At 45.8% G+C, this 27,676-nt stretch overlaps 1 protein-coding gene and 1 non-coding gene across 5 annotated transcripts; one reads left to right on the top strand and one right to left on the bottom strand.

Annotated features, from left to right (window-relative positions):
* Positions 1-53: 53 nt before the first annotated feature.
* bcorl1 (BCL6 corepressor-like 1) lies at positions 54-27,676 on the top strand. 4 transcript variants are annotated; one of them, XM_060062938.1, is made up of 12 exons: positions 54-179; positions 14,776-14,861; positions 14,968-17,604; positions 17,835-17,967; positions 18,429-18,941; positions 19,745-19,929; positions 20,189-20,452; positions 20,594-20,760; positions 21,729-21,874; positions 23,044-23,121; positions 24,590-24,761; positions 25,809-27,676. In XM_060062938.1, the coding sequence occupies exons 2-12, from the start codon at positions 14,856-14,858 to the stop codon at positions 26,188-26,190; spliced, it is 4,683 nt and encodes a 1,560-aa protein (XP_059918921.1). In that variant the 5' UTR covers positions 54-179; positions 14,776-14,855; the 3' UTR covers positions 26,191-27,676. The 4 variants fall into 4 exon arrangements, with proteins under 4 accessions (XP_059918921.1, XP_059918918.1, XP_059918920.1 ...); XM_060062935.1 differs by lacking the exon at positions 54-179 and adding an exon at positions 8,889-9,080; XM_060062937.1 differs by lacking the exon at positions 54-179 and adding an exon at positions 9,179-12,282.
* On the bottom strand, positions 650-722 carry trnav-uac (transfer RNA valine (anticodon UAC)). Its single transcript has one exon. It is a non-coding gene; the product is annotated as a tRNA-Val (tRNA).

The following is a 27,676-nucleotide window of genomic DNA, read 5'->3' as shown; positions in this document are numbered from 1 at the left end:
GCGCTGTTTCCCTCGGTTGACCCATAAATCCTGCGGACTTCTTATAATAAAAACTGTAACGTTAAACTACATCAATACTTTTCAAACTAGTCCGGTTTAATTGCTTGTACTCCTCACATTGTACGGCACAAGACGTGTCTACAACTGAGACCTCGACATGTGACAAAACAACTGAATAGGTAAGTTATTTGTGTTTTAATTGGCAAAATGAATCACATTTCTTGCTAGCTACGTTAATTAGGTACAGACACGAGGTGAGTTTATTAAAGTCCTATCCATGGAGTGTATTTTTTTCCACACACGCTGCAGTATTCCCATCCTCTATTACTTGTACAAGATGTTGTTACCTTAGTGTTCATTTTACAGTAACTAACTACATGCATGTTGAATTGTTAGAATTATATTATATATTATAAATACATGTACGTTCATTACGATAACGTCGTGCTCACGATATTGCACGATAAGTTAACGCTTCTCTGCGTCGGGACAGTAAAGCTATAGTTTAGTTATAAGGTAACGTAATAAACCGGCTATTGCCAAACAAAGCCTACATGTTTTAATCATAAACAATATCATCGTTTTAGCAAACGTGTAATGGCATATTAGAATTAACGTTCACCGGGAAAACTCAATTAACTAAAATCAATGGTTCCACTGGGGCTCGAACCCAGGACCTTCTGCGTGTAAAGCAGACGTGATAACCACTACACTATGGAACCAGTTGTCCTGTGCTAGTGTTTGAAGTGGTTATGAAGGCAGAATGTTGATCCGTGCGGAGCCGCGTTACGTTACGAGGTACCGGACAGTGTACGGCCATTACGGACCGAATAGGGTGGAGTCGCGTTTTTTTTTTGTGCAACCGCGCTAAATAACTTGCGTGTGGACCCAAATCAAGTTTTCGGTTTTCCTTGAAGAGGTTAATTCCTTCTTCTTCTTGAGAGTTTTATTAAATCCCTAAGGATAACATTAGGTCAGAGGCTGGGCTGTGCTGGGCAGGACAGGGTGGTGCTCGACTGAGGCCGCAGAGGAGATGCTGTTTTCGCTATGATTTCTCGGTTTGGCAGCCCTTGACCACGCATTAACAGTTGGGTTAACCGACTCACGACACAAGGCAGAAGTCAAATAAAAGTGCCGGAGTTTTTTGTTTGCTCGTTATGACAAGGTATTTATTGCAGAACAACAAGTTACCGTCTGCAGAGAGTACTGAAGCAGACGTGTTTTGTATAACAAAGGTGTACACGCTAGACTACAGCGTGTCCTGTAGGCCTACATACTCTGAGGTCAATTTAGTTTGAACTTCCACTATTTTGGCATGCAGAAATCAAAGACCCACTTGAAATCAATCAATGATAAAATCGATATGTTTGGTTATGATTTCCTGCAAAGCATTTTTATAAAGGGGTGGTGTTTATACGTATCTGAACCGTCTATTCCTAAATCCTCCATTCTGGGGGGAGACGGGTACCTCTACCTGCTGTTAGGGCCAATACTACTTGTGAGATTTTCCGAATTACGGCGAATTTTGAGGTTTATAAATGGTTAGGTTAAGGCTTGGCTATTAGTAGGAGAATTGGTTCTTTTGGACCAAGTAATTGCTTGGGGTTGGATTCTTGTGTTTGTGGTGGTTGGAGGTCAAAGTAAAGATCTGGGTAGTACTATTATCACAGGAGTCTATCAGCACCACATTACACATTACAGTGCAATACTCTATTCAGATTTCTGTTGTTCAGCTTCGATCTCTCCGGCATGAACAGATGTCCGATCAGATGCCCACATGCAAAAGTATCAGAAATTATTTGAAAAGAGCCAATCCACATGGTGTGAAGGTCCATGTGACGTGTGCTTTCCACTGTGCTTATAGACAAAATGTAGATCTTCATCATGCAGCCACCCCAAAACAAAATATGTTTTGGGCCACTGCAAAGTCAGCATGGCCTTGGGCTCGGAGGGTTCAATGCTCAGGCTGGGACACCTTTTTTTGTCATTTCTAGCTTGTATAATTCCTCATGGTCGTTTGCCATGTTTTGTCTAATATCGTTTATTTTGTGAAAAAAAAAGAATTGACCCAAAACTGATTCCTGCATTAATTTTAAAGAAAATCTGCTAGACAAATATGTTTGTTATTGTCTGATAATTAGCCTATTTGTTGTTACAATAAATGACTTGATTGGAAACAAATTTACCAAATGTTAATAATCTATAGCCAATTTAAACATTATTGCCAGCTGCCGGTTTTCTGTGAAGATTTATTATGTTTTCCTAAATACTAAAGCCTCAATGCAGACTGCCAAAAAGAGTAATGAGAATTGTAAAAGACTAAGTCTATAACATTTTCATCAATGTATTTTCAAAAGTTTACTGACTGGGAGAACGCTGCAAACAAATATTTATAGAGCCTGTAGATCGAGTGCAACATACAACACTCAAGAGGAGTTAGTGTACCCAAAACTTATCTTTTAAAATCTCATAGTGTGCAAATGCGAGTTCAATCACCGCTTTCACACATGTGGTCTTACCCTGCAATGTTCCGGAAGAGTGCCTGTATGGGGCCATGCGTGGATTGGATATAATATTCCGAAAAATCTGCTCCAGCAATATGCCTGCTCAGGAGGTGGTAACATTTCCGGATCACTGTCTGTACAGTCTTTCGCTTAGAGTAAGCAAACCAATAGCAAGACTCCGCTGAGGACGTACATGAAATTGGCGAGGTGCCAATGCTTATCCGGTGATCTGATAGTAATAGCAATACAGCTTCTTGTTCTTATTATTTCCGTTTGCAAACAAGCTCTTTTTCGGAAACAGGACAGGTCCCCAAATAAGGGAGCTCTTCTCAGTGTTGCATTACCACCCTATTCCAGACTGTCTCTTGGCCCGTATTCCTGCATTGCTATGCCATGGGCACAAGACAGAAATGTTCCTGAATGAAGCTGCATGTGTGAACATTGTAAACCACTAACAGTGCCTCCCATATTATCCCAGTCATTTACCTGGGACTACGTGTAAAAGGGGCTTTACACTTCCTTTCCGGGCAGCTTAGGCAAACATTTCCTTCTGTTGGTAGTGGGGCTGCGATCTCTCAGTATATTGCGCCAACATATCTTTGCTGGCACAATCTTCTTACTGATGCTTACAAAGTTAGGCTGTAACCTGACCTTGATGACCCCAGGCTTTCTGCACTGAATTTACAGGTGGTCTGGTCAAGGAAAAAAAGAAGAGCCAGGTTTTATTTAATTTATGATTTTCCCAAGCAAATGCTAGTTTTTCATCTGCCATAATGAAAATAGCATGACAGCAATATGTTTCTATATAAACGATAGAAAACATCAAATATATGGGAAAGGGTTTATGAATCAAAAAGAACAACTTAACTGAACACCATCTTAAAAATAGAATTCAGCCTGGTAGTATTATTAATTAGTAGCATTGGGACCACTGACACCTTTGGAAGGAGTGATGGATGAAATGGTATCTGTGGAACTTTTGTACGAAAAAATAAAATTGGTGCAAAGTAATATCAACTCTAATGTACAAATAACAAGGCTATAGATGATTGTTGATGCAATAGATTTTGTAGTAATGCTAACAACAATATTACCTACAGATATTTGAGGTGTAGCCATCTTTAGCATTGCATATGTGGATTTTAGATTTCTACTTCATAAGGCTGATTCTTCATCCTAGTCCACGTGGTTCATCCATTTATAAAGACCCATTGGCATGCGGCACAACTTCAAAGTCCTAAATTACATAATGAAATACTGTTACGAGTACAAGGCTTTCTTTTGACGTGAAACTAAATATCAGGTACGGTTTCACCATTTTATCTGTCAGGCATTTCCACAAAGGACACAAGTTGAACGAGACTTGAGCCCTGCTTTTATTATTAATTAAAGGATGTTTTTTCTAACAACCTACAAATCTAGGATAAGATGCGTGGAGGGGGCTTGAACATTAGTTGTTTTTTTTCATTATGTTCATTTATTCTATTGTTTGTTAAATGGTTTAGGTATTGGCGCACATTATACAAACAAAGCAGTTGGAAGAAGAGCTCTTATTGGAGTTCTAATGTGATTCGCTGTCTAGAACTGGTAGAGAGCCATACAATAAGACTAAAGTATCCCATCTATGAATCTGTAGATGTTCATATATGTTCCAGCAATCCATCCGCCTACCTTTCCAAAACTGGAATGAAGCAAAGGCATTCTTCCCAGGGGCTTTGACCAGTCAACTCTGGGGTTTGGGGTTGATGTTAAACAGTGTCTTTTGCAAATTGCTAATGCTCGTATTGCAATCTGTTCGACTTTTAGGTGTCCCATGCTCACCAGTTCTCTCAAATACCTTGGTTACAGTCATTTAAACATACATTTTGTATGCAGACATGTTGTCATGAGCTACCACTTTAAACACAAACTCTCTCTCGTGAATCACTCAATATCATGAATACTTTGCAATAAAATGGTGTTGGCTTGGTTAAGGAACAGCTATTCTGTTATTTTTCATTTAAAGTGTCATGTCTCTCACCAGACAGGCAAAGCAGGGATGATTAAAGCTGATAGGGGGAAAAGGGCTGCCTGGAATGGAGACATGTTTGTATTTGAAAGACATTCAATATAGGTTGTGGCCTTACTACAATAATGTCTTGTTTCGGGGTTGGTTAGTGTATGGTGTATGGTGTCTGGCAGCCAATGTCGAATATTAAATGAGTATTGAATATGAGACTAACTGTATCCGGCTGTGGAGTTGAATATTCTGGTGCATGAGATTTGATGGCATCAGCCGGGCGGGGTACAGTACGGGGTCCGAGATGGGTCGCAACGGACTGAAAAAACATAAGCACATTAAAGGAAAACGCAAAAGCCCCAACACAGATGCAAAAGCCACAAGTCAAATGCAAAAGCCACAACAGAATAACAGAAGTGATCGTCAATAGATGTGGACGATGAAACCAGTTTTATGACAGTTGAAGTTTTTTCCCTTTTACAGGTTCAGCCTGCATTCTGAAACGTCATTCTGCACTTTGTGTGGCGAGAACATCAAATTCTCGTATGATGCCGATAAGCCTTGCACAAGTGAAGGTAATGTTTGAAAGTCAATTATTTTCTTGCCCCCATTCCATACTATGAGTCTACAGGTATAATACAATTCTGCAGGCGATTATAACTTGCACGTTTCATTGTCTACATCAGTCGACGCTTGCTTCCATTATGTCGTGGCTTTTTAATTTGTTTAGTGGCTTTTGCATTTGTGTCGAGGCTTTAGCGCTGTGGTGCTTGCCGTTAAGTTGTGTCTTTTTACATTTGGGTTTTTCGTACTTGTGTTTTTCCAATTTGCAAAGCGTTTCGGCTATGCAGTTTGTTCGACACGTCCCGTCCACGGTAGAAGAGAACTCTGGCTGTGGTTTGAATTAAGCTGCATTAATGTGTCCACATTGTGGCCAGATGCTGGCCACACAATATGAAATCCTATCAGAATGTGATCCTGACACCTCCGGAAGTGGTTTGGCTCAAAGGGATCATAGTGTAGGCAAAAATCAAATCGAGTCGGTCTAGACTGGACAGTTGATGTGTGTCGGCGGCCAAGAGTTAATCAAATAGTCCTGTCGAAACAAGTGCAGTAAAGGCAAATACCATGGACAGACAGCACTATAGGGTGGGTTTCCATGGTATCACAAAATTAACCTTTATCTTGTGATACATCATTTTATATATTTAATTTTAATCTACATTGCACTTATTCATAGTACTTAATTGTGTGGCGTCTGCAGTAGCTGCTATCATTGATGTACACGGGGAATGGGTTAGCCTAGCGATTGTTAGTACTTGCACTTGGTTCTATGAACATCTTTACTGTACTGACAGCTATATATTGTTTCACTTCTTATGACAAATGTACTTATTGTAAGTCACTTTGGATAAAAGCGTCTGCTAAATGCCCTAAAGGTGAATGTAAATGTATATGCCTCTGATTCCATCACAGTATGAAAGTTGAAAATATATTATGTTTAATGTTGTTGTTATTTATTGTAAGAGTGTTAGGTTATCCTTATATAATATTGTGATAATTCTTTATATTGTGATATATAGTGGCCCATCTCTAAGAGACCACCTTGAAGATTTTCACGAAAATTTTCTAAGGTCATAATTTTACAAAAATATTTAAACGACAATCAAGCTCACCTTGAATATAGAGTTTTAATTGTGCAGAAATAACAAAAAAAAAAATTTAACCATCTATTTCACAAGACAATCATTAGTTTGTTTGACATAAAAAATAATAAATTGTCCCTTTTATTTTTCAATAAAAGGCTACAATACAAGCAGTGGGTTATTCACACTGTTGTCTGACCTGGTGCTATAATTAGCTATAACTAGCCTAAACAATCACTTATAATAACATTCATCACGGCTGATGGCTTTAAGTGAATGACTTAGAAGTGACTTAGAATTTGCAAGTTGGGTGATTGGTTCATTGATCCTAAGCCCTTAACCATTGCAATTTTCTAATCGGAGTAAAGCCTTATAAGAACGTTGTTCAGTCTATACCGGATAAAAACAGTTTTGGTTGCTTGGCCATTTTATTTGTTTTATTTGGCAGACAACTGCGCTCCTTGTTCGTCGTGAATTGAAACACCCTAAGTAACCGAGCGCTGATTGAGAGCGAGACACAAGACAGTCGCCTCATCAGGAGGCTATACTTCTCCACACAAATGCTTCCAAATACCCACAGGAGGTGAGTCCGCTGGACGCCAAGCGAGGCATGCCTTCCTGTACGTGACTCTGTGGCAGAACAGAGGAGTTATACCACAGCAACAGGTTCATACAACCACAGAGCTGTGGGGAGAGCCACTGGGGGCCTTCTCTGCCCAACACTATAAGATGGCGTAAGGCCCTCCCCCGGCTGGACACAAAGTCATGCTGGCAGATACCGGTCTGTCTTTGCACCCTCTACAGCCTTTTTTCCACTCTAAACAGCACTGATGTAATGTCACCATCCTTTTATGACAAATATCCTTAGTCCCTGGTTAAACGGAATAGGCTGTACAAATCGAATGTGTCAGTTAAAAATAATTATTAATATTTTTTTCAGTACCAATTTTCTTTATTTTACACACAAAAATATGCACACAAGCTTATCTGTGCCCTTGGAAATCCTATTTGACTGTAGCTTGGTTACACCTCTACTACGTTTGTGGCTTCATTAATAATGTTGTTATGACTCATAACACAAAGTTCATAGTACTGTTGTCGCTAGGCATAGTTGACTAGTTTTACTTATGAACAGACTGCTTGCTTTCGTTTCCAAGGAACATAATGGCAGAGGTATAAATAGTGGCCAATTAAGTGTTACAGCTGAGCTGAAAGTAGATTGTTTTTATTAAATCTTTCAACTTTATCTACAGCAATATAGAGGCATCCTTTACATCAATAGAATGCACTGAGTCTCTAATGAACATGGTTATATATGTATTAGTATAGCTATTCGCCCTTTTTACATGAAGGCTACTGATCGATTTGTCATGCTACAAATATGTGTGTGCTGTAAAAAGCAACAAACTAGGCTCACAGTATTTGAGTTGGGCTTCAGGCCTGGGCTGCATGGAAATTATTCAATATTGTTTTTGAATAATATTGTATATTACACTAAATAAAATTAGCAACTTAATGCAACGCCGAGATATTGCTGAAGCATCTTATGATTATAAATATAGAGATAGTGTTATTTAGTCCTTATATCATGAAAGTGTTTCCATATCAGGTGGGCCTATACCTCAGGCACCGATTCTTGGGGATGGAGGTTTCATCAACATGTTCTCAAAGAGGTGGTTGGCGCCTTTTGCAAATCTTACCGCGGCAAGACCCTGGTCTGCCACATACCACTGAGTGGTTCACCGTGGTGTAATCTTTGGTGAACTCTTTTACCAGTCAAACAGACAACAACTTTCTCTATCATATGGACATGCAAGTGGAAGGGGCCGGATCCTTTTAGTGGTTAGAGGTGTTGAGAGTCCCAGCTGAATAGTTTTTGAGTCAAACCCCATCGTCAACATTTAGGCATACTTAAGATGCCTACAAGAGGCCCATCCTATCGGTAAATGTTTTTTATTGTCAAAGTCTTATAAATGACCTGATTGTGAAAAGGAAAATATGTAATAAGGTCCAGTATTCAATTATGTGGTTCCATTATTGTAATATATTTAAGTCTTGCCAATGTCTTGCCAAGTGTAATATGGATTTGACCCCCTTTATTTGGTTGCTTGATTGAAAATAAGGACTCATTATGTACATGTAAAAGGCTGTGACATGGCAAAAGTGTATCCTGTGTTAACTTGGCCTACATGACACCTGTCCGCCTGTACGTTCTTCCCCACGTTCTTCTGATACGTTGATATCAGAAGAACTCAACTTGAGGTGTGTTGCTTAATATTGATGAAATTTCAGGGGATTATATTTTAATGGGAAAATAACGTAATACATCCACAAAGGTCTATGCCCTCAAGAATATGTCACACATCACATAAACAACTTCAAGAACATTTCTGATGAAGTTGTCCTATCAAATTAATTTGCAGCCATATCGGTGACATAGATGATTCCAATGAGACTCAATTCTCTCAGGAGGTGATCCATAAGCGTTTCTGTTAGAATTGCCAAAGAGTCAGATGCTGAAACAATACCAAATTTGATGTGTTTAGACACGTAGGCTAATGTGTTTAGATATGTGTCTCAAACACGAAATGCAGTTCAAACAAGAAACACAATTGCGGTGGTTTTCTTTTGTTTGTTTTTGACGGTCACAAGGTCGCTCGCACTTATTGATAAATAGTTCCGATCCAATGCTGTTCACCTGTAGGTCTTAGCACGGCGCTAGGACCCAGAGTGCGCGATTTGCATCTCCAGCTGCTGCAGCCCGAAAACTGGCAATAAGCGAAGATCGCGAGGACAAGCCAAAATTGCATACTCCTATTCATTCTACTTCAAAATCACACCCCTGGGCCCGCACGGATCCACCACAATAGAGAACAATAGCTTGTTGCGCTGAATGCATGCTTTCTGACTGTAGGCAGCTTGGAGCGCAAGGTAAGACGGTGCAATACCATGCGATTACTAATAACAAAGGCGTTACGGGCGAGCAGGGGGCATTAAAGGGGGGGGCATTGCACAACGCCATCGAGGGCAAGTAAACTCTTGACAAACTTTGACATCGATACATGTATTTTTTGACTTGTACGTGGTTTTCAGTGGATTGACTTGTTTGGGTCGTACCTTATTTCACCACTTGTGTTGTGTGTTGTGCGGGATCGTGTCACATGTAGCTACGGATAACCCAAGTTCCCGAGATGACATACATGATATTGCAGTCAGTTTGCCAAAACGCTGACACGAACCGATACAGTTGAGCCCCGCGCTTGCATTTCAACCTTGTACCACTCCATACCGTCACACCGTTTCACATTCACATGAGCGATCGGCCCTTGATTTCCCCCTTGTTCGTCGTTTACTGTAGAATAATTAATTAATAACGTCTAAGGTAGTAGCTATAACGACTCGGACTTTTACTTCATGCGTAGCCCCCCTCCCAACATTGAATTTTGACCAGGTGGACCGCGAACTCAGACGGGACATCCTCGTAGCCGTGGACCATGGCGGCCTAATCAGGTCGATAATCTCTCACACGACCCGGCGAAAGATGACTATTTCTGCCCACTTTTTGAGGGCATTCCTGAAACATCCGAAGGCCCCTCGTAGCGAACGAGTGTCTTCCTCATTGTCACAGTTGGCGATCGCACATGTGACCGTCCTTCCTATGAACACATCGGTGTTGTGTTTTGTGAAACACCTTCTTTTTTTTTTATTCCCATGGTTTCAAAGCTCCGCTCCTGATCGAGCTGTGGGTCAGCGTTTGTTCGCGAGTGGCGGGTCTGTTAGCGAGCGGGCCGGTCACTAGCGGGATAGCTGTCGGCGCGGTCACTGAGGTCCCCGGGTTACCCCAGCACGGACACAACGCGAGGTGTCAACGGACCACTCCGCTCTCTGGCGCTTCCCGGGCCGATGTGGTGCCGTCGGGTTGCGGTGGAGAGTTGTGACCGCTAAACCGTTTTACACTTGCCCCACTGTCACCTGGCGTTGGGCGTCTGGGGGACCCGCTGCCATTACCGGTCTTATCTCCCTCAGTTAGAGCTCCGGAACAACACATGGTTTGGGAGACTTAGACGCGGAGGATATGTTGAACAGAAAAGCACATGTCTTAAGATATCGCACATGTATATATTCCCGTGTTTGAGTTGCTTGTTTCGTGGTTAGCTGGATCGGAATTGTTTTTTTTTTAGATAGGCCTGCCGTAGGCTGCCCGCTGTAGGCATGTGTAGAGGTCCTGGGGTCTTTCTCATTGAGGGCTGCTTGTATGCCAATCCCTCATCCCTCACGATACAAACTTGGACCCTAGCCTGGTCGTTTAATCGGCCCAAATGAAAGTTCTGACCCGGGAAGTGACCAAGATTATATTTTTTGCCGAACTTTTTGGTTTCGTCAATGATCAAGAACACCCTGGTTATTTATTTATCACCCGATTGTTTCAATTTAACTTCCTGTTTGTGTGTGACCTAATACGATTTTAAAATGCCATTGTTACATCGATAAAGATGAACAGTGTCTTGGACATTTCGGGTTATATCAGATTTGACCCATGCTGTAGTGCTCCTGCATATCAGTATCCTGCTGATTATTATTTATGCCAGGAAATCGATTTATTATACATTTAAGTCAAATCGGTATAAAACATGGCACATCACGATCTAGAATCTATATCGTTCCTTTGCTGTGTATTTTACTTCTTGTTTGTTTCTGTTGTATTTGTACAAACCAACTCCTGTTTCCTCCAAGTCCCCCCTCCCCCCCTTCAAATGATCAGATAGTTGGTGGACTAAACCGATTTCTGATTCTCAACAGACTGTGCCTCCAGATGGAATCCACTCGACACCCTGTGTTATTTATTGATGATATCAATCGTGGCTTGATACTATATCGTTTCATTGTGTCAATAACATTTTGATCAGAATTTGGTCCTGTATTTTGATCCTATATGGCAATATGATTGGGAGAAGTGACTGCCAATTACAGACAGGTGTTAACCATATACCATCCGGGCCAGAGATGGAAAACCTGCACTTAACACAGCGATCTAACGAAAGTAACTGCCAAATGTGACACATTATACTGCACTGCAATAGTTGATTCAGTTCTGCTTATAAAAAGGACAAGGACATGACCCAGACATTCCTTAGAGACTGAAATATAATGGAAACCTGCATGTTGGTATAGTCGTTGATGTGCTAAGAAAAAAAGGGCAAATAATAATGAACTAATTCGATGCTTAGATATTTCAAGCCCAGAATTTAATCACTAATGGTTTATGCTGGAGGGAGCAAATAGACCATTTTGCTTTATCATTTGATACGAGCTTGTGGATCAAGTGGCGAAACAAATGTATGTTTTTGTTGTAAGCAAACATGGGTAAACGTCAGTTGTGGAGGTCAACACAGGAGACACCTTATCTATTAGTAGGCCTCATTATCTGACATACATGGCAATAACAATATGGGGGGCTTCAGGTAGCCTTTCATTGTGAAATTCAAAGAGAGCCGCCCGTCTATTGTGCTCTGTAAAACTATACGAATATCATTGCTGTTAACGTTTACTACGCGCAAGTGCCCCAAACACCCGGGATGTCGCTTCCTCGTGTTAATTCCGCAACAACAGAAGAACCATACCTCTCCCACTCTTTATGTGTTTCGCATTCTCCTCTAGCAACCATCGACCCTGTTCTAACCTATTCATTGACTTGCTTCCCTTCCTCACGAAGACACTCATCCTCTGACACTCTGTGATTATTTTCGTTTAAGAATACAATTTATCACTTCGTTACTTCGATAACCCTTTTCAGTTTAGCGCACCGTTACACTCTTGGTTGCGATCCCTCTTTCCCCTTGAGCGGCTGGAGCTCGAACTGCATGCCGGTACCTGAAGTCCTTACTCCTCCCAGCTCGCCAATACGTGAGCCTGGGCGTGGATGGCGGAACACTACATATCCCATGCGAGATGTCCACCTTCTACCCCTCTTTCCCACCAGACTAGAGACTGGAGATACTGTACTGGACTGTCTTGACGAACCCCCCTGGACTTTTAGAACCGAAATCGTCGAGATTAGTGGACAGCAGCGAGCAGCGGGGAGAGACGTTGGACCTTTATTTGAGCCGAGCCATGTGATGTTTTTATGCCATTTGTACGAACGGGTTCGTAACTGTTTCTGTCATTTGACATCTTATCTTTCTTGCTAATTACCTTTAGAATTATTCAGTATTTGGAGAGTCTGGGGACGATCACAACCCGTTCGGGTCCAACTCGCCAGTGCCTCGCAGCGCTGAAGTGGTTTCCTTTAGGGCCGATACTAGACTGAACACTTGGTGTCGGTCGGTCAGGGATAAATACAGTAGCCTGTCTAAACATGTAAACCACTGTGAGTAATGCGGAGGCTCGCCGAGACTTTGCTGCGCAGGGATCTGAACATTTGTGTTATTGGACATCGGAGTTTAATATTGTTTGCCATCTCGTTCACGAGTGGCGCCCCTTTCAGCGCTGGCCTGTAAGTTTGCTGTTGTCCACCCCACGGGCTAGTTGTCCAGTGGGGCACTTCTTAATCGAAACATTTGTTACCAACTCAGTGAAGTCAATGGCCCGATCTGTAGCGTTGCCATTTCTTGGTTCAATTGATCTAGGATGTTTGGTAAAGCACGTTACTGGTTCCTGTATACGGACGGGCAAATCCTTATGCATTGTTTGCTAATCATTAGAGTTTTATGTGAATGTTACCTGATTTTTTTTGGGGGGGAGGGTTGGGTGGATGTCGACAGGGCTACGTTATCGGCAACGCTGTGACGGACACGGCGGCGGCGGCGTTGCCACATTGTGCCCTGCGAGTGCGAATGAACGACGCAGCCCAGGCGACTCGATGGGGAAATGCTCATGTCAGTGCTTTTGCCTCCGGACCAAAAACACAAGCCTTCATTTGAAAAAATAAAATAAAATACATTGAACTGAGACCCCGATTGGGGCTCCAGGCAACACGACAGCCATTTCAGCGTGCTCGTGTTTTGGCTGTAGATGGAGCAATCACCTGAGAGGCAATTGTCGTCCCCGCGCAGAACGACTCGTTCGCCATCTCCCGCGAACGAGCGAGCCCGACCCGGAGATCTCCAGAGTTTCTTCGAGGCGATATCGACACAAAACGAACTATTTATAGACGTCTTATTTATATCGGTCTGGCTCACATTGTTAATATCTTTCACTTTATCGTGCGATCGTGTCATTGGGACATGTCTCCTTTGTGCTGGAAGATGGACAGGGAGCTGGCAGGATGGATAAGGGTTTAGATGTGGGTTTAAATGTGTGTCATAGTTGGTGTTTACCCGACTGACTGGCGATGACTTTGTTTTTGAGTTTTGAGGTTATGAAGTGCGCATTGTGTGCAGGCTATTTCCCCACACACATAGGTCTAAAATGTAATCTGATTCAAGTGATTTAGCGGGGATAGACGGCGTATCTGCAGCACAAAGACAAACTAGCTGTAAGCAACACGATGTCACACGGTAATGAATGCAGACCCTCCTTGCACTGCATCGCTGTGCCTGTTTCACTCCGTGTTCGTGGATTCCAGCGGAGATGTTGGGCCGGGGATGTCATTCATTCATCGCTGTGGATTGTCCCTGTTCCGTCTACATCCTCTGTAATCATGTTTGAATCTCATGTGATTTCAGAAGATCTTCTCTTCTATCTATATCGGAGGGCGTGTAGACCGAGAAAAGTTATTCTCAAATGTTTCCCTTGCATTGTTTATCGTTTTTTTAAAAGGATGTACCCAGTTTTTTTAAAAAATATTATTTTGATTGCCTTTCTTGTGGAAGTTACATATTTGTTTCTGGTTAACCTCAGTTAACTTGTGCAGTAATTTATGCCATGACTTATGCAGTGTCAAAGAAGGCTGCCAAAAAAACAGATTGCTTAGAAGATGCATGACAACCAAAGACGCTTTGAAATGTAGAGGTGACGTTTTTGTCCTTCTTATATATTATATATTATATATATTGTTTCTACCAACCCATTTTGGCACTTGCCAACTGGTCAGCAATGTACATCCTGCTAAAACACAATCCTGCTAACTCTAAGCAATACTTTTATCAAAGTATCTGCTATATCTATTAGGCATAATCCAGATTATTACAAACCTGAATCTCATTATTTTACAATTGCTTCCCCTGGTAGTTTGAATAACTGTCAGTTTACCTGTGCATGACCTAATCGGCAGCTAACCCACCTAAATTAGCCTACCTGTGATGCAGAATTATAGGAGCATGTCATTTTGGAGGTCATCAATTTCCTTTCTCTTTAATGAGCTTGTGTTGGTCGAGTAAAAACACTTTGAGATTCAACAGAAAGCCACTGTGTAGTGATCCATATCCTCTGCCTTTGATGCCTGAATACAACGATACAACAGAACAACCGTGTTCCTCAATTCCGTGGGCAAAACCTTACTTCTCTGAATCATTGCTTTAGTTTGAGGAAATTGTACAATATCTGGTGTTTGAACACGGGGACTTAGCGGGAAGTTTTCATCGGTTCACCAACATCCACTTCTCTTGTTTGAACCTGGACCTATTCGTGGCTAAAAATAATAGGAAAGTCTTGTTAAAGTCCATATTTTCCCATATTTTCTTCACAGAATATCACCGCATCTCAAAGAAGCCTATATTAAGTGGCCCACCACCTCCTTCTGTGAAATGTTGTGTTAAAGAAACACCTATGCAGGTAAGGTTCGGGTTTTTTAATTTGACATAGATTTTGAGTTCAGTGTTTTATTACACTCTCTCACATTTAATTAACAGCAAGCTCACAACGTCTTCTCAACTCCCAGGTGGATCCTACGCTAATGAATGTAGGGGATGGAGGCACGGTGAGCAGAGAGGTCAGTGCTCCAAACAAAGCGTCTCCCAGCATGGTGGGGAATCCCCCTCAGACGCTGCCCCCCGAGCTCCGAGGAGATGTGGTCCTCAGTCAGCAGAATCGGAACCCTACGGCCAAGGACTGCACCGTAGCCAAGGAGAACTGTGTGGACACTCACAGCTACAATCACACCCCGGAGGTGAGTCCGCCTCAGCAGCCCGGCAAGGCACCAGCGCCCGGCCCTACGCTCGCCGCTACGGACAAACCAGCGGAGAAGAGGCAGGACGTTGCCAAAAAAAACTCTGACGGGACGGTGGGGTGTCCCGCCTCTCAATGGGTCGGCGGAGCCAGGGTCCGACCGGCGGAGTCGCTCAGCGCCGCCTACGGTAATGCGACATCCAGTAAGAAATCGCAGACGAAAACGCAGTCTGTGATGAGTCTTCCCCCTGGGTTCCAGTGCTCAACTTTATTCAAACCAGGCCAGCCGGTCACTTTTGTCCCAGCCACCAACCTCCCCTCTCCCCTTTGTAAAATCACTCTTCCGCCCGCACTGGGTCAGATCGCAGCGCTGCGAGAAGCCGCAGCCACTCAGTTTCAACAGGAAGTCCCGCCTCAAACGCCCTGTTCCGGCGGGACGCTACTACCGAGGACCTACCCGTACCCCTTTTCGGTTGGACGGACTCCCCACCCGGAGAAGAAACCCGGCGCGGTGACGCCCAAGCTCAAAGCGACCCTGGCGTCGAATAAAAGCGGGAAATCCACGGGGAAAGAACACAAGGCCTTGGCCTCTGCCGTGGCGTCGCCCCCGCCCACCACGGCTCCGCCTCTCCAGCCCCCGCCTCCCGGCACGGCCCCGCCCACCCGCTTCACGTTGTCTCCCACCGCCGCCATCTGCTGTGCCCCTTCGCTGGCCACCATCACCACTCAGAGCCGGCTACTCAACCATGTGGAGAAAAGCAACACGGAGGACCAGACCTCCATGGGCGGCCTGAACTCCAACCCCACGACTGCTTTAGAGGACCACGGCGACAGCTGCCCCGCCGAGCAGCCGGACGTCCCCCTCGATCTGTCGGCCAAGTCGAAACGTCCAAAGTGCACCAGTGAACCCTTAAACGCCGTCAGTGCAAAGGAGCATCACCACAGCGAGTCAGACCACAGAGAGGCTCCTAATAATAATAACAGTAATAATAAGAGGGGTAACACGACTATTTACAGCTCAGCCGTGCAATACCCGGTTTTACCAAACATGCAGCGAAACGGCTCTCATCAAAGACAAACAAGCAGGCAGCCTGGTCACCATGTCGCGGAGCCCAAGTCGTGGGGGAAGGGGCCCTCACCAGATTCCATTAAAAGTATCCCAGGGACTTATGTTGGAGTCGCCAGCCCTATACTGGCTTCTACCTTGAGGGGTAAAGATGGAAAGGGCACTTTTGTGGACGAATTTCAGAATTTTGCAAAGCAGGAATTCATATCCATTGTTGACCAAGGGGAACACCTGGCCTCAAAGGGCAAGAAGCCATCCTTTCTAATGAAAGGAACCCAGCATCCTCAAAGCGCGAAGCACGCGAACCGCACCAGCACAGCTCTCCCCAAGAAAAGCCTGTCAAAAGTAGCCCCGATCGCCACCCTGGTGGGCTCCGCTACCGTTCGTCAGGGCGTGGGGGCGGGCAAAACCCCCGCAGCGTTATCCGCCGCCATCGTCAAGCCAGCGTGGCATCAGCCAGCCATCCTGCCCAACCAGGGGGCATCCGCTCAGAAAATGGTCCCCCAAGGACCCCCAAAGACCAAGGGCAGCGGGAGTTCAGAAGCTCCCAAATACCAGAGTGGCAGTCACAGCCCTCTGAAAGTGGAAGACAACAAGTGGGACCGGGTGAAGTCCCCGTTATCCACCCTGGAGTCCATAGTGAAGCAGAAAGCCCTGGAAACAAAAGCATTTGTCGCTGACGGTTTGGCCCAAGCCCCAGCCGTCGCCGTAAAAAAGGCAGACGTCCCGAATCCTCTCACCGGGGGCCAGGGCACACAGTCCAAACAACAGACCCTTGAATATCCACCGCCCTGGCCCACGGAGAGCCACGACAGGAAGCCGTCCGGCCCCCCACACCAAGAGGCCCCGGCGCCGGCCGCCAACAAAACGGGGAGAGCAAAGGCCAGCGAGCGCAGAGAAACCAGTACGGAGCCGCAGGTTCCCAGTCAGGGACTTCATGAACAACAGGTCTGCGCTAAACCTGCTGCCTTCAGGGCAAGTGCCTCCATGAACGGCAGCAGGAGGGAGAGTAAACTGGCCCAGGTCTTGGAGGGCGAGTTACTGAAGGACCATAGCGGGGTGCCACCGGACGAGCCGCGCAATGCCAAGTCACAGGGAGTCGTTCACTCCCTTCTGACCGGCCGGTGTCTGACAGGCACCGGCGGGGTCGACAACAAAACAAACGGGACCAAAGAGAAGTCACCCACCAAGGCCAAATCGTCTGTGAGCAAACAAAAGGCAGCCGGCACTAAAAAGCCTGCAACGGAGAAATCGCCGCCGGAGCCATCAAAGAAGGCCACCGTGACCGTGAAGAAGAGGCCGGACAAGGAAAGCACTCCGCTGAAAGTGCCCTGTCTCAAAAAGGTAAACCCATCCGTCTAGTCCAGTTATCAAAAAATGTTTGATCTTGCACAATGTGTCGGTTCTTTGCTTGATGTGTTACACAAATTGACAAAAAAAAATTATAATAATCAATTATACTAAATGTTTTTCCTTAATTCCTATTTATTTTTGAATCCTTGTCTGTGATAAGCAAATACAATTGCAGAAATGTTGAATTCATTTTGGTCTAAGTTATCCCTTGTGTGTTTTAGCAAAAGAAGCCATGTGCAACGGTGGGGGAGAGGAGTGCATCAGCAGACGAACCTCCTTCGCACAATAAAGAGGAGTTGCCCAACAACAGGAGCTCCCTCCACAAAGGGGAACAGGCAACTCTCCGAACACCAGGCCAGTCCTAGTGTGTGTGTGTGTGTGTGTGTGTGTGTGTGTGTGTGTGAGTCTGAATAAGCAAGCCTGAGCACACACCCTTCGTCTTAACGCACATAGCAGGAGGCCGCTAAAAAGGAACATGTAATGATCTGCCGGCCTACCCTGGGTAAACACGGGTTAAGAAAAGGTGTAATGTAACTTTTGAGGTGAATTTGAAAACGAACAAATTGCCCTTATCTTTGGTATAGTATTGGTGACCTCAAGGGTCGGATATGATTAGAAGTATAAAGGCATACATCAAGTGTGTGTTTGTGTAGCTCTCGTTCGTTGCCCTGGGTAGTGGAGTTGTGTGCATGCACGACGTTAAGGAGACCGTGTGTGCATTTGTCGGCGTCCTATTTTTAAAAGGTGATGAATGGTTTTCCTTGCGCGGTGTTCCCCGAGTGTAACCGGTGACTGTGCTTTCTGGCGGTTAATAGATGGCGGGCTGAGCAGCCCTCGGAGTCTAGACTCCTCTGCCTCCCCGCGTGGCCTCAGCGCGTCCAGCAAGACCGCCAAATCTCCCGAGAGCTCCACTCCAAGACTGAGACGGGGCCGGCGGCGGTGCGATGAGGCTCCGCAGGAGGACCCCTGGGGCTTCGCATCCCCCTCGCCCCCGCCCCCTGCCGCCTCCCTCCGCAGCCCCCCTTCTCCGTCTCCTCCTCCACCACCTGCTCCTTCCCCGCCGCCGCCCGCCGCTCCCACGCCCGCGCAGCCAGCGCGCCGCCCCAGGGGCCGGCCCCGCAGCAACCCGCTGCCCAGGGACACGAAGCCGGCCAAGGTCAGGTCGCCGGCCGCCGCCGCCCCCCCGGCTGCGGGAGACACGCCGGCCCACAAGAAGCGCCGGCGCTGCCGCAGCAGGAAGTACCAGAGCGGGGAGTACATCGTGGAGAAGGACAGGCTGGAGGACCAAGGACCCCAGAGCCCCGCCCCAAACGACGGAAAGACAGACGGTATGCCGAAATCGTCATTCTCCGTGCACCGTTTTTTCAGTTGCAGACGTCTAATGAGGACCGCCTACTCACAGGTTTAGTCTGTCTGGCCCTCTGGGCATTGATGCCTACTTTCAGTTGCGGAGGGGTTTCAGTTGCTTTCCATTGTAGGCCCACCCAAAGCTATTTGCCTCGGTCCTCACAATCCACCCTTACATACCGATTCCGCTATCATACCTTCCTTGCCAAATATCCCTTGTGATTGAGGTGCTGTAGGTAAGATTCAAGATTTATAATTGGATTGTTTGATAGAATTGGAATAGCCATCCCTCAGCTTGTGAGTGAAATACTAATTTCTTACCAATCAGGCCATCTCTTCCCTAATTGGTTCGGAGAGTCCATCTCGCTTGTCATTCCCAGGTGTGTGAATACTACACTAGCTTCTTAAGGGATGAGAAACGAGGAACGGAGGGATTGTATGGTTTCATAACATTTTCTGCTAGCTCCTTTTACACTTCTCAATTTTTCTACAGCAGCTTAAAAATAGTGCTTTAAAAAAGTGTGATAAGAAATGTTATTTTTTTTAATCGTTAAATTGATTAAATCTATGACATTAAGGGAAAATGTGCCACACATTGTTGCTGACAATAAAAGGTACAGTTGGATACTTTATCTTAACATGAAGTATCTTTAACACTAATGACAGCCGTGTCTTACGCTGACTATTGATCACCGTTGCCGTTAATTGATTACATTTAATCGTCCTTTACTTGACCTCAAACCGCGGCGGAGGCTCAACCTCTAGCTCATTTTTTTAACTGTAGATTCACAGAGCGGTTTATCCCCAAGTCACGGGGCCTCCAGTCCTGCCCTGGCCCTCCAAGGGGCCCTGTTTACCCGCTCGGGGTCCGGCGGCTACCACGAGAGCGAGGTGTCCCCGGAGGGCAGCGACAAGCCGTCGGGAAAGAGGAAGTTCAAAACCAAACACACCGACCACGAGGAGCCCAAGGTAAGATGTTTTCCCCATTAAGCCGCCCAATATTTACAGAGCCGTACTTAGTTGAGGGGTGCTGTCAGATTGATTAGCTTACACTGCCCCCTTGTGGGTTTATAGGCTAATGCCAGGTGATTTATCCTAATGGCTGCTGGTTTTTATGTCTCTGGTTCCTGGAGCATAGAGCAAATTGCCCTGGTGTTTGCTCAGCACGGCACAAACGCGCGACACCCATAAACACGGCTTCCTCATAACTGTCACGTCCTAATCACAGGCGAAGCCCAAGCGCGGCGGCTTGGGGAAGCGTTCCGCTTCGTTACCGCCCGACGAGGACACCGCAGCGAAGAAGCGCACCAGTCCCCCGGCCACGCCGAAGAGCCCGCTGTCCCCACCGCCCAGTAAGAAAGGCTCCGCAGGCTGGGGCAGCGGGCCCGAGTCGCCGCCCAGGAAGCCCGTCCCCCCAGAGGTCCGTCGACTGATCGTCAACAAGAACGCCGGGGAGACCTTGCTCCAGCGGGCCGCCAGGCTCGGCTACCAGGTGAGAGAGCTTAATCCCCACTTCGACTTTTCCTGTGTGAGCGATCGTCTGGAGATCGCTGGCCGTCTCCGGCAGATGACTAATGACAACCGGCTGAATGTCAACGTGCTCTGACGGCCGTGCCGCCGTGCGTCCCCTCAGGATGTCGTCCTTTACTGTCTGGAGAAGGACATCCGAGAGGTCAATCGCCGTGACAATGCCGGCTACACAGCCCTCCACGAGGCGTCGTCCCGGGGATGGACGCAGATCGTCCAGATCCTGCTGAGGCACGGGGCTGACGTCAACTGCAGCGCCCAGGACGGAACGCGGTGAGAACACGTCCCCAAACACGGCCCAAACACGACAGCCTCAAACATCAACAGCACTTCAATGCTTTGATCACGTCTTTCGGTCTCTGTGTCTTTTCGCAACCCCACAATCTTCGTCGCAGCTTTTGTGTTGGTAGAGGATATCATATCTCATCCCTTCCAGAAGGGCTTCATCTCCATGTGTCCCCGTAGTGGGCTGTTGGGAAGAGTGGTTAGGTTTCCTAACGGACGAGAAAGGTGTTTAACATTGCTGCTCAGTGTTAAGGTTTCACAAAACATTTGTCCCGTTCGACCAGTATTGTAGTCTTAAACTGTAGTCTGGGGAAGAATGTTGACTTTGTTGATATGAGACCTTTCCACAGAGGTGTCATCTTAAAGGAGACATATTATACCACCAGGTGTGAGTGGAATTAGCCTTTCAAGCCGTTTCCAAAATCTGCCCCATATGACATCACTAGTGGGTGTGTCCACCTAGATCAGTCTACCAGCCTACCCAGTGGACTGAAGTAAACGTTGCTCATCTATCCAGCACAGATCTAGGTGGGACACGCCCACTAGTGATGTCATATGGGGCAGATTTTCGGCTTGTAAGGCTAATCACACTCACACCTTGTGGTATAATATGTCTCCTTTAAGAAAAACAAGGGCGTAGCTCATAATAGTAAAGATGGGGCTGCTACTTTTATGTACCAGAGTGGTATTCTACCAGACCAGCAGACCAAATTAGTGCAGATAAGTTGCACTGGTACATAACATGTTTTTCCTTATGATGCCTCTGTGAAATGGGTCTATTGGAGACAAATTTAAACATCATTTTTGGTTCAATGATAAATTGTGTTATGACTTAGACAGTGTGGCAGCTTTCAAAGTACACGTGTTTGATTAATTATATTTACTTTGCAAATACTACGAATACTAAGTAATCTATGAGTGATGTAGACCAATCCAATGTCTCTTTTGCTTCTCAGGCCCATTCACGATGCAGTGGCCAGTGATAACCTCCCAATAGTGTGGCTGCTGCTCAATCACGGGGCAGACCCAACGCTGGCCACCTACTCCGGACACACAGCAGTCAAGCTGGCCCACAGTCCCAACATGAAGACCTTCCTCACAGGTAAACTCATCTTCACAGTGAATATATATAACCTGATATATTTTGAATAAGCCATGCATGGATAGAAGTTAAGTAGAATTATAATAAATATATCCGTAGATTCACGTCTATTATACAAATGTCAAGTTGTTTGTTTCAGTTCAATATGCACATTCATTATGTTAATAAACTCCAGAACCGATCAATAATAGTAACAATTGTTAATTGAACAAGAATTTTCTCGTTCAATCTTAATCGATTATAATTCCGTTATCTTCTGTATCATCTTCAAAGGGGAGGGGGACCCTGTAAGTATCAGTTTAGAGGGTTTTTACCTTGAGTGGAAATAAGCACACAACCGTCTCTCTACATGTACAGAATCCACACAGAGAGAAACTACTGTGCAGCTGTAGTCATACTTCCTAACACAGCAAGGGAATTTCCATCAGCCTTTATTATTTTTCTTGCCCGGTCACAGAGGAAGGGTTAATCAGCGATGATTGTAATGTTGCGTTGCTAACCGTCTCTATAAAGTGTGATGCATGTTGGCGTTGTGGCTGTGTATACTACAGGGTTAATACCTGGTTGCTACTTTCTGGGCTTGTTCAGACCCGGGATATTGCAGCCCGCTCACGTTCTACCGTATATGTTTTACCTACTGTATAATATGCTGGTTAACAGTCCCACTTGGTAGTAGTCTGTGTGTTGTGTGACCAGTTGTTATGGGATTTTGGTTACCCCCTCAGCATTCGAATAACAACAATCAGCAGCAGTTTAATAACGTCTATTTTCAAAGTATATAGAATCACTGGCTATTTCTACTTTGGATTCTAATAATGCATCATCTTCTGAGTTAGGATTGTAATTAAAGAGCTTTTTAGGGGACTGAAGAGGAATGGAAAATAAAGGATATGAAATATACAAACAAAGTTTGTATACAGAGTTTTGTGCTTGTTTGCCTAAACTATGTAAATAATAATGTAGGTGACAAATTTATCTTGGAAATAGTCAGGGCCTGGATTGGCTTTCATGCCATGTGATGCGGTCAATTTGTCCCACACAACTCCTAATATGGTTTTCCTCATGCATCTGAAAGCATCTGAGAAGCGGTCATACTTCCGGGGCTTGGGTATACGCCATACCCTTCTGGGTATGATGTAACACGAGACATTTCCCCCTTTGTTCTGCAGAATACTTCACCGATTTGGAAGGACGGAGCGAGCACGATCCCTTCATGCTGTGGGACTTCCACAGTAGTTCCCTGTTTGGTGAGACACCTTTTTCATTTTGCAGATCCGGCATGTTGAAATTTCTCCATCCGAGTGCAGTTTGCCTCGTGATGTATATTTGGACAGGTAACTTGGTCTATTTTTAGCGTTGTGTTTCCCCTTGGCCTGAATACGACTTTTTACTGAGTATCTGAGGTGCTATTATTTGGGAAACTGCTTTAAGTTATTCGGTTTGGGAGTGATTCCTTCATCAGTTTTCTGGCACAGATCGCAGCCGTTAATAATTCTAAGATGGTAAGACGCTTGGAGATGAGACACCACCACCCCCCCCCCCCCCCCGTCCTATATTTTCGTTTTTGTGAAGATTAAAAGTTCCCTCACAAAAACGTAACAACTGAGGAGCAAGGCAATTGTAATGGATTTGAATGCAGACCTCCGGGCATCCAAAGTGCGCAAATAGTGCCAACTGATTGTTTCAATGCCAAACTGTCTAAAAGTACAAGAACACAGATAATATTTTGCACATGTAATTGAACGGACTAAACTAATCCTGTGTTTGTAAGTTAAATGTCATTGAACATGAGACTGCAAAACTTGACCTCGGGTGTTTCTGTGATAAAGGCTGGAATAAAAGAATACGACTTGGCTTAATATCTAGACCTGATTCGGATATGAGAGGTCTAGATATTAAGAGACCTCTCATACTCCACAGGGATATTTTTTTTAAACTTTTTTTAGGTATTGATAGTCAATATTTTATATTTTTTGCGATTGGATAAAGTACTTTAAGAAATTCATGACGTATATATTTTTACTTACAAAAAAATTATGTCACTCTGTCATTACAGATGTGTATTGTCTCCTATTTAAATAGCTTTAATTTTGCTCAATAGACCCAAAGAGCGCATATTAAGCACTGGAAACATATCAAGGTCAGTTCCTGGTAGGAATGTTCGTTTTTACTTCGACTATTCTCGTGATGATAATCATTTTCTCAGCTACTGAATAACAGGATGACTGCATCACGCACTCAAAGGTCAGGATGGAGAAGCTTTAGAGACTGAAGAGGCAGTGGTTAAGATGTCCAGAGGCAACCCATGGCCGCACAGTAAGGCAACAGAGAATCCATTAGGCTCTTCACGGCTACGGTTACTCTTTAAATAGTAACACTGACCAATATTTCTCCTCCAATGAAAACATACAGCTCCATTGTTGAATCATCTGCTTTGCGATGACGTGTAAACGTTCACATAACTCACAATATCAGAAGCTAGAGGCAGCTGACTTAGCGTCAGTCAGATTCTATCAAAGGGTCAGCGTGACAACAGCCCCAGAGGCGGCTGGAACTCCTGTATTGTTCAAGTAAACGAGCCGACCACTAGAGGGACATCTTACTCCATTCCAGAGAAGCGTCTCAGCTTTTGTAAATGCATGTAACAAGTCTCTCTCGCTCTCCCCCCCCCCCCCCTCTCTCCCCCTCTCTCCCCCTGGCCTCACCTCGTCACAGAGAGCGAGCAGGAGCCCTGCTGGGAGTTCCTGCTGTTGGAGCAGAACGGGGAGCAGGAGGAGCAGGGGAGAGGTCCGGCCGACGGGGACCCCGACAGAGACGGCCTGCTGTTTGAGTTCTCCTCGGAGCCGCTGCTGCCCTGCTACCACGTCCAGGTGTCACTCACCCAAGGGTGAGTCTGGGGGGGGGGGGGGTCGAGGGGGGCTACAGAGGACCCCGGAGGGGGGGACCTCTGTAGATCTACAGCCTCTCTGGGTAACAACACAGCGGCCTCCCTCGACCCACAGACTCACTCAAGGGTGAGTCTGTGGGTCGAGGGGGGCTCTGTAGATCTACAGAGGTCCCTGGAGGGGGACCTCTTATAAGCGACGCCATTACGGCGATAACGACTAACAAGCAGTACACTGCCTTACGGCCCGATTCCACCGGACGCGTTACGGCCGCGTTACGGCTGCGGCACGTCTTGGCCGCGGTCACCGCAGCAGATAGGCTCCACTCAAATCAATGAGACCATTTCCCCCGGGCGCGGCTGCGGAACGTCTCAGCAGCGTCCCAGGAGCGGCTCGCCGCGCCGCAGCGCTATCATTCCGTAGCATTTCTATTTTTTCCGCAAGCCCTTGCTGAACCGCGTCTATTTCAACAGAGCAGATCGAGCAGGGCAGGAAGTGAAAAAGTAAAAGCTATAGAGCATCCGGTCAATTTTCTAAATAAAACACAATACTCAGCTCATGTAGCCTATCACAACTTCACATCAACATTATTACGTCATGACCGGTGGCACCACGTCATCAGTCAATCAATCAAAGGGTCTCAGAGGGTCGGCAACATGGACGACGAGAGACTCATTGTCGAAGTTCCGCAACATGAAGTCATTTATGTACCAAATCATCCTTTTTATAAGGACAATGGCCGGAAGGACAAAGCGTGGCATTTAATTGCAGTAGTTTTGGGAGTGGAAGGTGAGTACATTAGGTTTAGGATTATCGCATGATCTCGTGATCTCGCGTGAATTCGGCTGCCGCTGCGCTGCCGTAACGCGCCCGGTGGAAATGCACGCAGGGCAGAAGTCGCAGCCGTTCCGTGCCGCAGCCGTAACGCGTCCGGTGGAATCCCGGTGTTAAAATGGCTTGCATCAGATCCAAGTTGTTGTTTCATCCTGTACCTCGATTCTTATATTTCCCCCGCTGTAACGTCGGTCCTCCTCCTCCTCCTCCTCCAGCTACTGCAACTGGTTCCTGCTGGCGGACGTCCTGCGGCGGCTGAAGATGTCCACGCGCATCTTCCGCTCGCGCCACCCCCACCTGGAGGTGGTGAGCCTGGCGGGGGCGGAGCTCTGGAGGCAGGTGGCGCTCAGCCAGGTGAGCGGCGCCCTGGCCCCGCCCCACCGGGGGAAACGGACGGAGCGGGACGAGGAGGACGAGGACGAGGAGCAGGACGAGAAGGGAGACGAGGAAGGTGGGGACGAGGAAGGGCAGGTGGAGCTGGTGCGCTGTGTGCCCGAGCTCCAGAGACTGCTGGGCTCCTCCATCCACATCCTGCCCGAGGAGGAGCAGGCGACGGAGGTGGAGCGCGCTTGTGTCGGCAGGCCTCGTGGTCGATAGCCCCCCCCCCCTCGTCGTGCTTCAAAAGCTTAACCTTGCGTCTACCCTATTGTGCTCCCTCGGGAGGGTGCAGTTGTAAGAGAAAATCCTCTCCATCCCGTTTTTTTTTTCAGCAAGGCTGGTGGATGATTTGGGGGGTCCAAGCGCTTAAACTCTCGCCAGGGTCTGGGACTGGACCGGTCTCTCTGACCTCTTGACCTCAGCTGTAGGTCCATCATCTGGTGGTCAAAGACAGGACAAAAGCCCACAGGAACAGACAAGTGATCACACTTGGTGCTCAGAAGTATAAATATAACAGCAATCAGGTTCCTATCAATAGGTCAATTTGATTACACACTTTTTTTTGATTGAATGATCATGATTGAATTATAATTATAATTGTAGTCTCGTGGCGAGAGGTGGGACGACATCGACGATCAGAACTTTTTGGTTTTGAGTTTGTTCCTGATGGGAAAGCGCATCATGCTTTTTTTTTTTTTTCTTTCGAGGGGAAAGATAATCCAAGTCATTTTTTCCTTATTTTTCTCTTGGTGAAATACGGCTAAGAGGCTTAGGGCCGGCTTGACCCGTTGGGGTCCAGATGGTCTCTCTGTGGACCTGGGGACACCCGGGCCCCCTGCAGCGGTCCGACCCCACGGCACATCGTATTGTCCTGCAAACGCACCCTTCTCCCTCTCTCTCTCGCACACAGCTTTACCCCCCCCCCTTAACGCTGACAGACTTCATGTTCTTATCCAGAGGAGACGGTGTACAAAACATTACCGGACACACCCTATTCTTTTTGCTGTGTGTCACCACTTCACACAAAACAAATGTCCCAGGCTCGGCTACAAAGTGATTTTAATTTCTTCGGGGTTCCTTGTTCTTGTTTTTATTTGTACCATTTTTTTTTAAGGGGGAATACTTGAGAATGTGAACTTGTTTACAGATTTGCGAAGATGAAAAGTTTTTGTAGCTACGCCCCCCCCCCCCCCCCCCCCCCCGGGAGCCCTAAAGCCTTGTAAACTGCACCCCTGAACCCTGACCCGCCCCTCCGTCCATGTGGTCTTCTGGAACTCTCCTTGCTGCGTGTTTTTATTTACACTGTTTTTGTTTTGTTTGTCTGTGCTTAATTTAATAGTCATTAATATATTTGACCTTTTGTGTATGGGACAGAACTATCGATGAAATCTTGTTTTGTTTTGTTTTGTATATGGTTGGTGCTTCATTTCTTTGAATTGTACTAATTAGGATTCCTTGATTCTGTTTTTTTCTTTTTCTCTTCCTGAATGGAAAAAAACAGTATTTCAGCAAAGCAAAAGTACAGTTTTAATGTACTGGTGCTAAAGTTTTGTGTTGACAATCAATGAAGTTTTTGTTGGAGGTCATGAAGTAAAGAAAAGATATTTAAGATAATGTGATCGAAAGGTAAATAAAAGTATAGTGAATGGGATACACCAAGCCTTCAAGCAACCTGTGTGAGAACAATAAATAAACTTTTATTTGA

The sequence above is a fragment of the Gadus macrocephalus genome, chromosome 10 (assembly GCF_031168955.1).
Source record: "Gadus macrocephalus chromosome 10, ASM3116895v1".
NCBI classification, from domain to species: domain Eukaryota; kingdom Metazoa; phylum Chordata; class Actinopteri; order Gadiformes; family Gadidae; genus Gadus; species Gadus macrocephalus.
This window is presented reverse-complemented; position numbering and strand designations above follow the sequence as displayed.

Coding starts and splice junctions, on each gene's coding strand:
- bcorl1 (XM_060062935.1), top strand. CDS start 9,047: ATGCTTTCTGACTGTAGGCAGCTTGGAGCGCAAG. Junction 9,081..14,775: donor TAGGCAGCTTGGAGCGCAAG/GTAAGACGGTGC, acceptor TTTTCTTCACAG/AATATCACCGCATCTCAAAG. Junction 17,605..17,834: donor AAGTGCCCTGTCTCAAAAAG/GTAAACCCATCC, acceptor TGTGTGTTTTAG/CAAAAGAAGCCATGTGCAAC.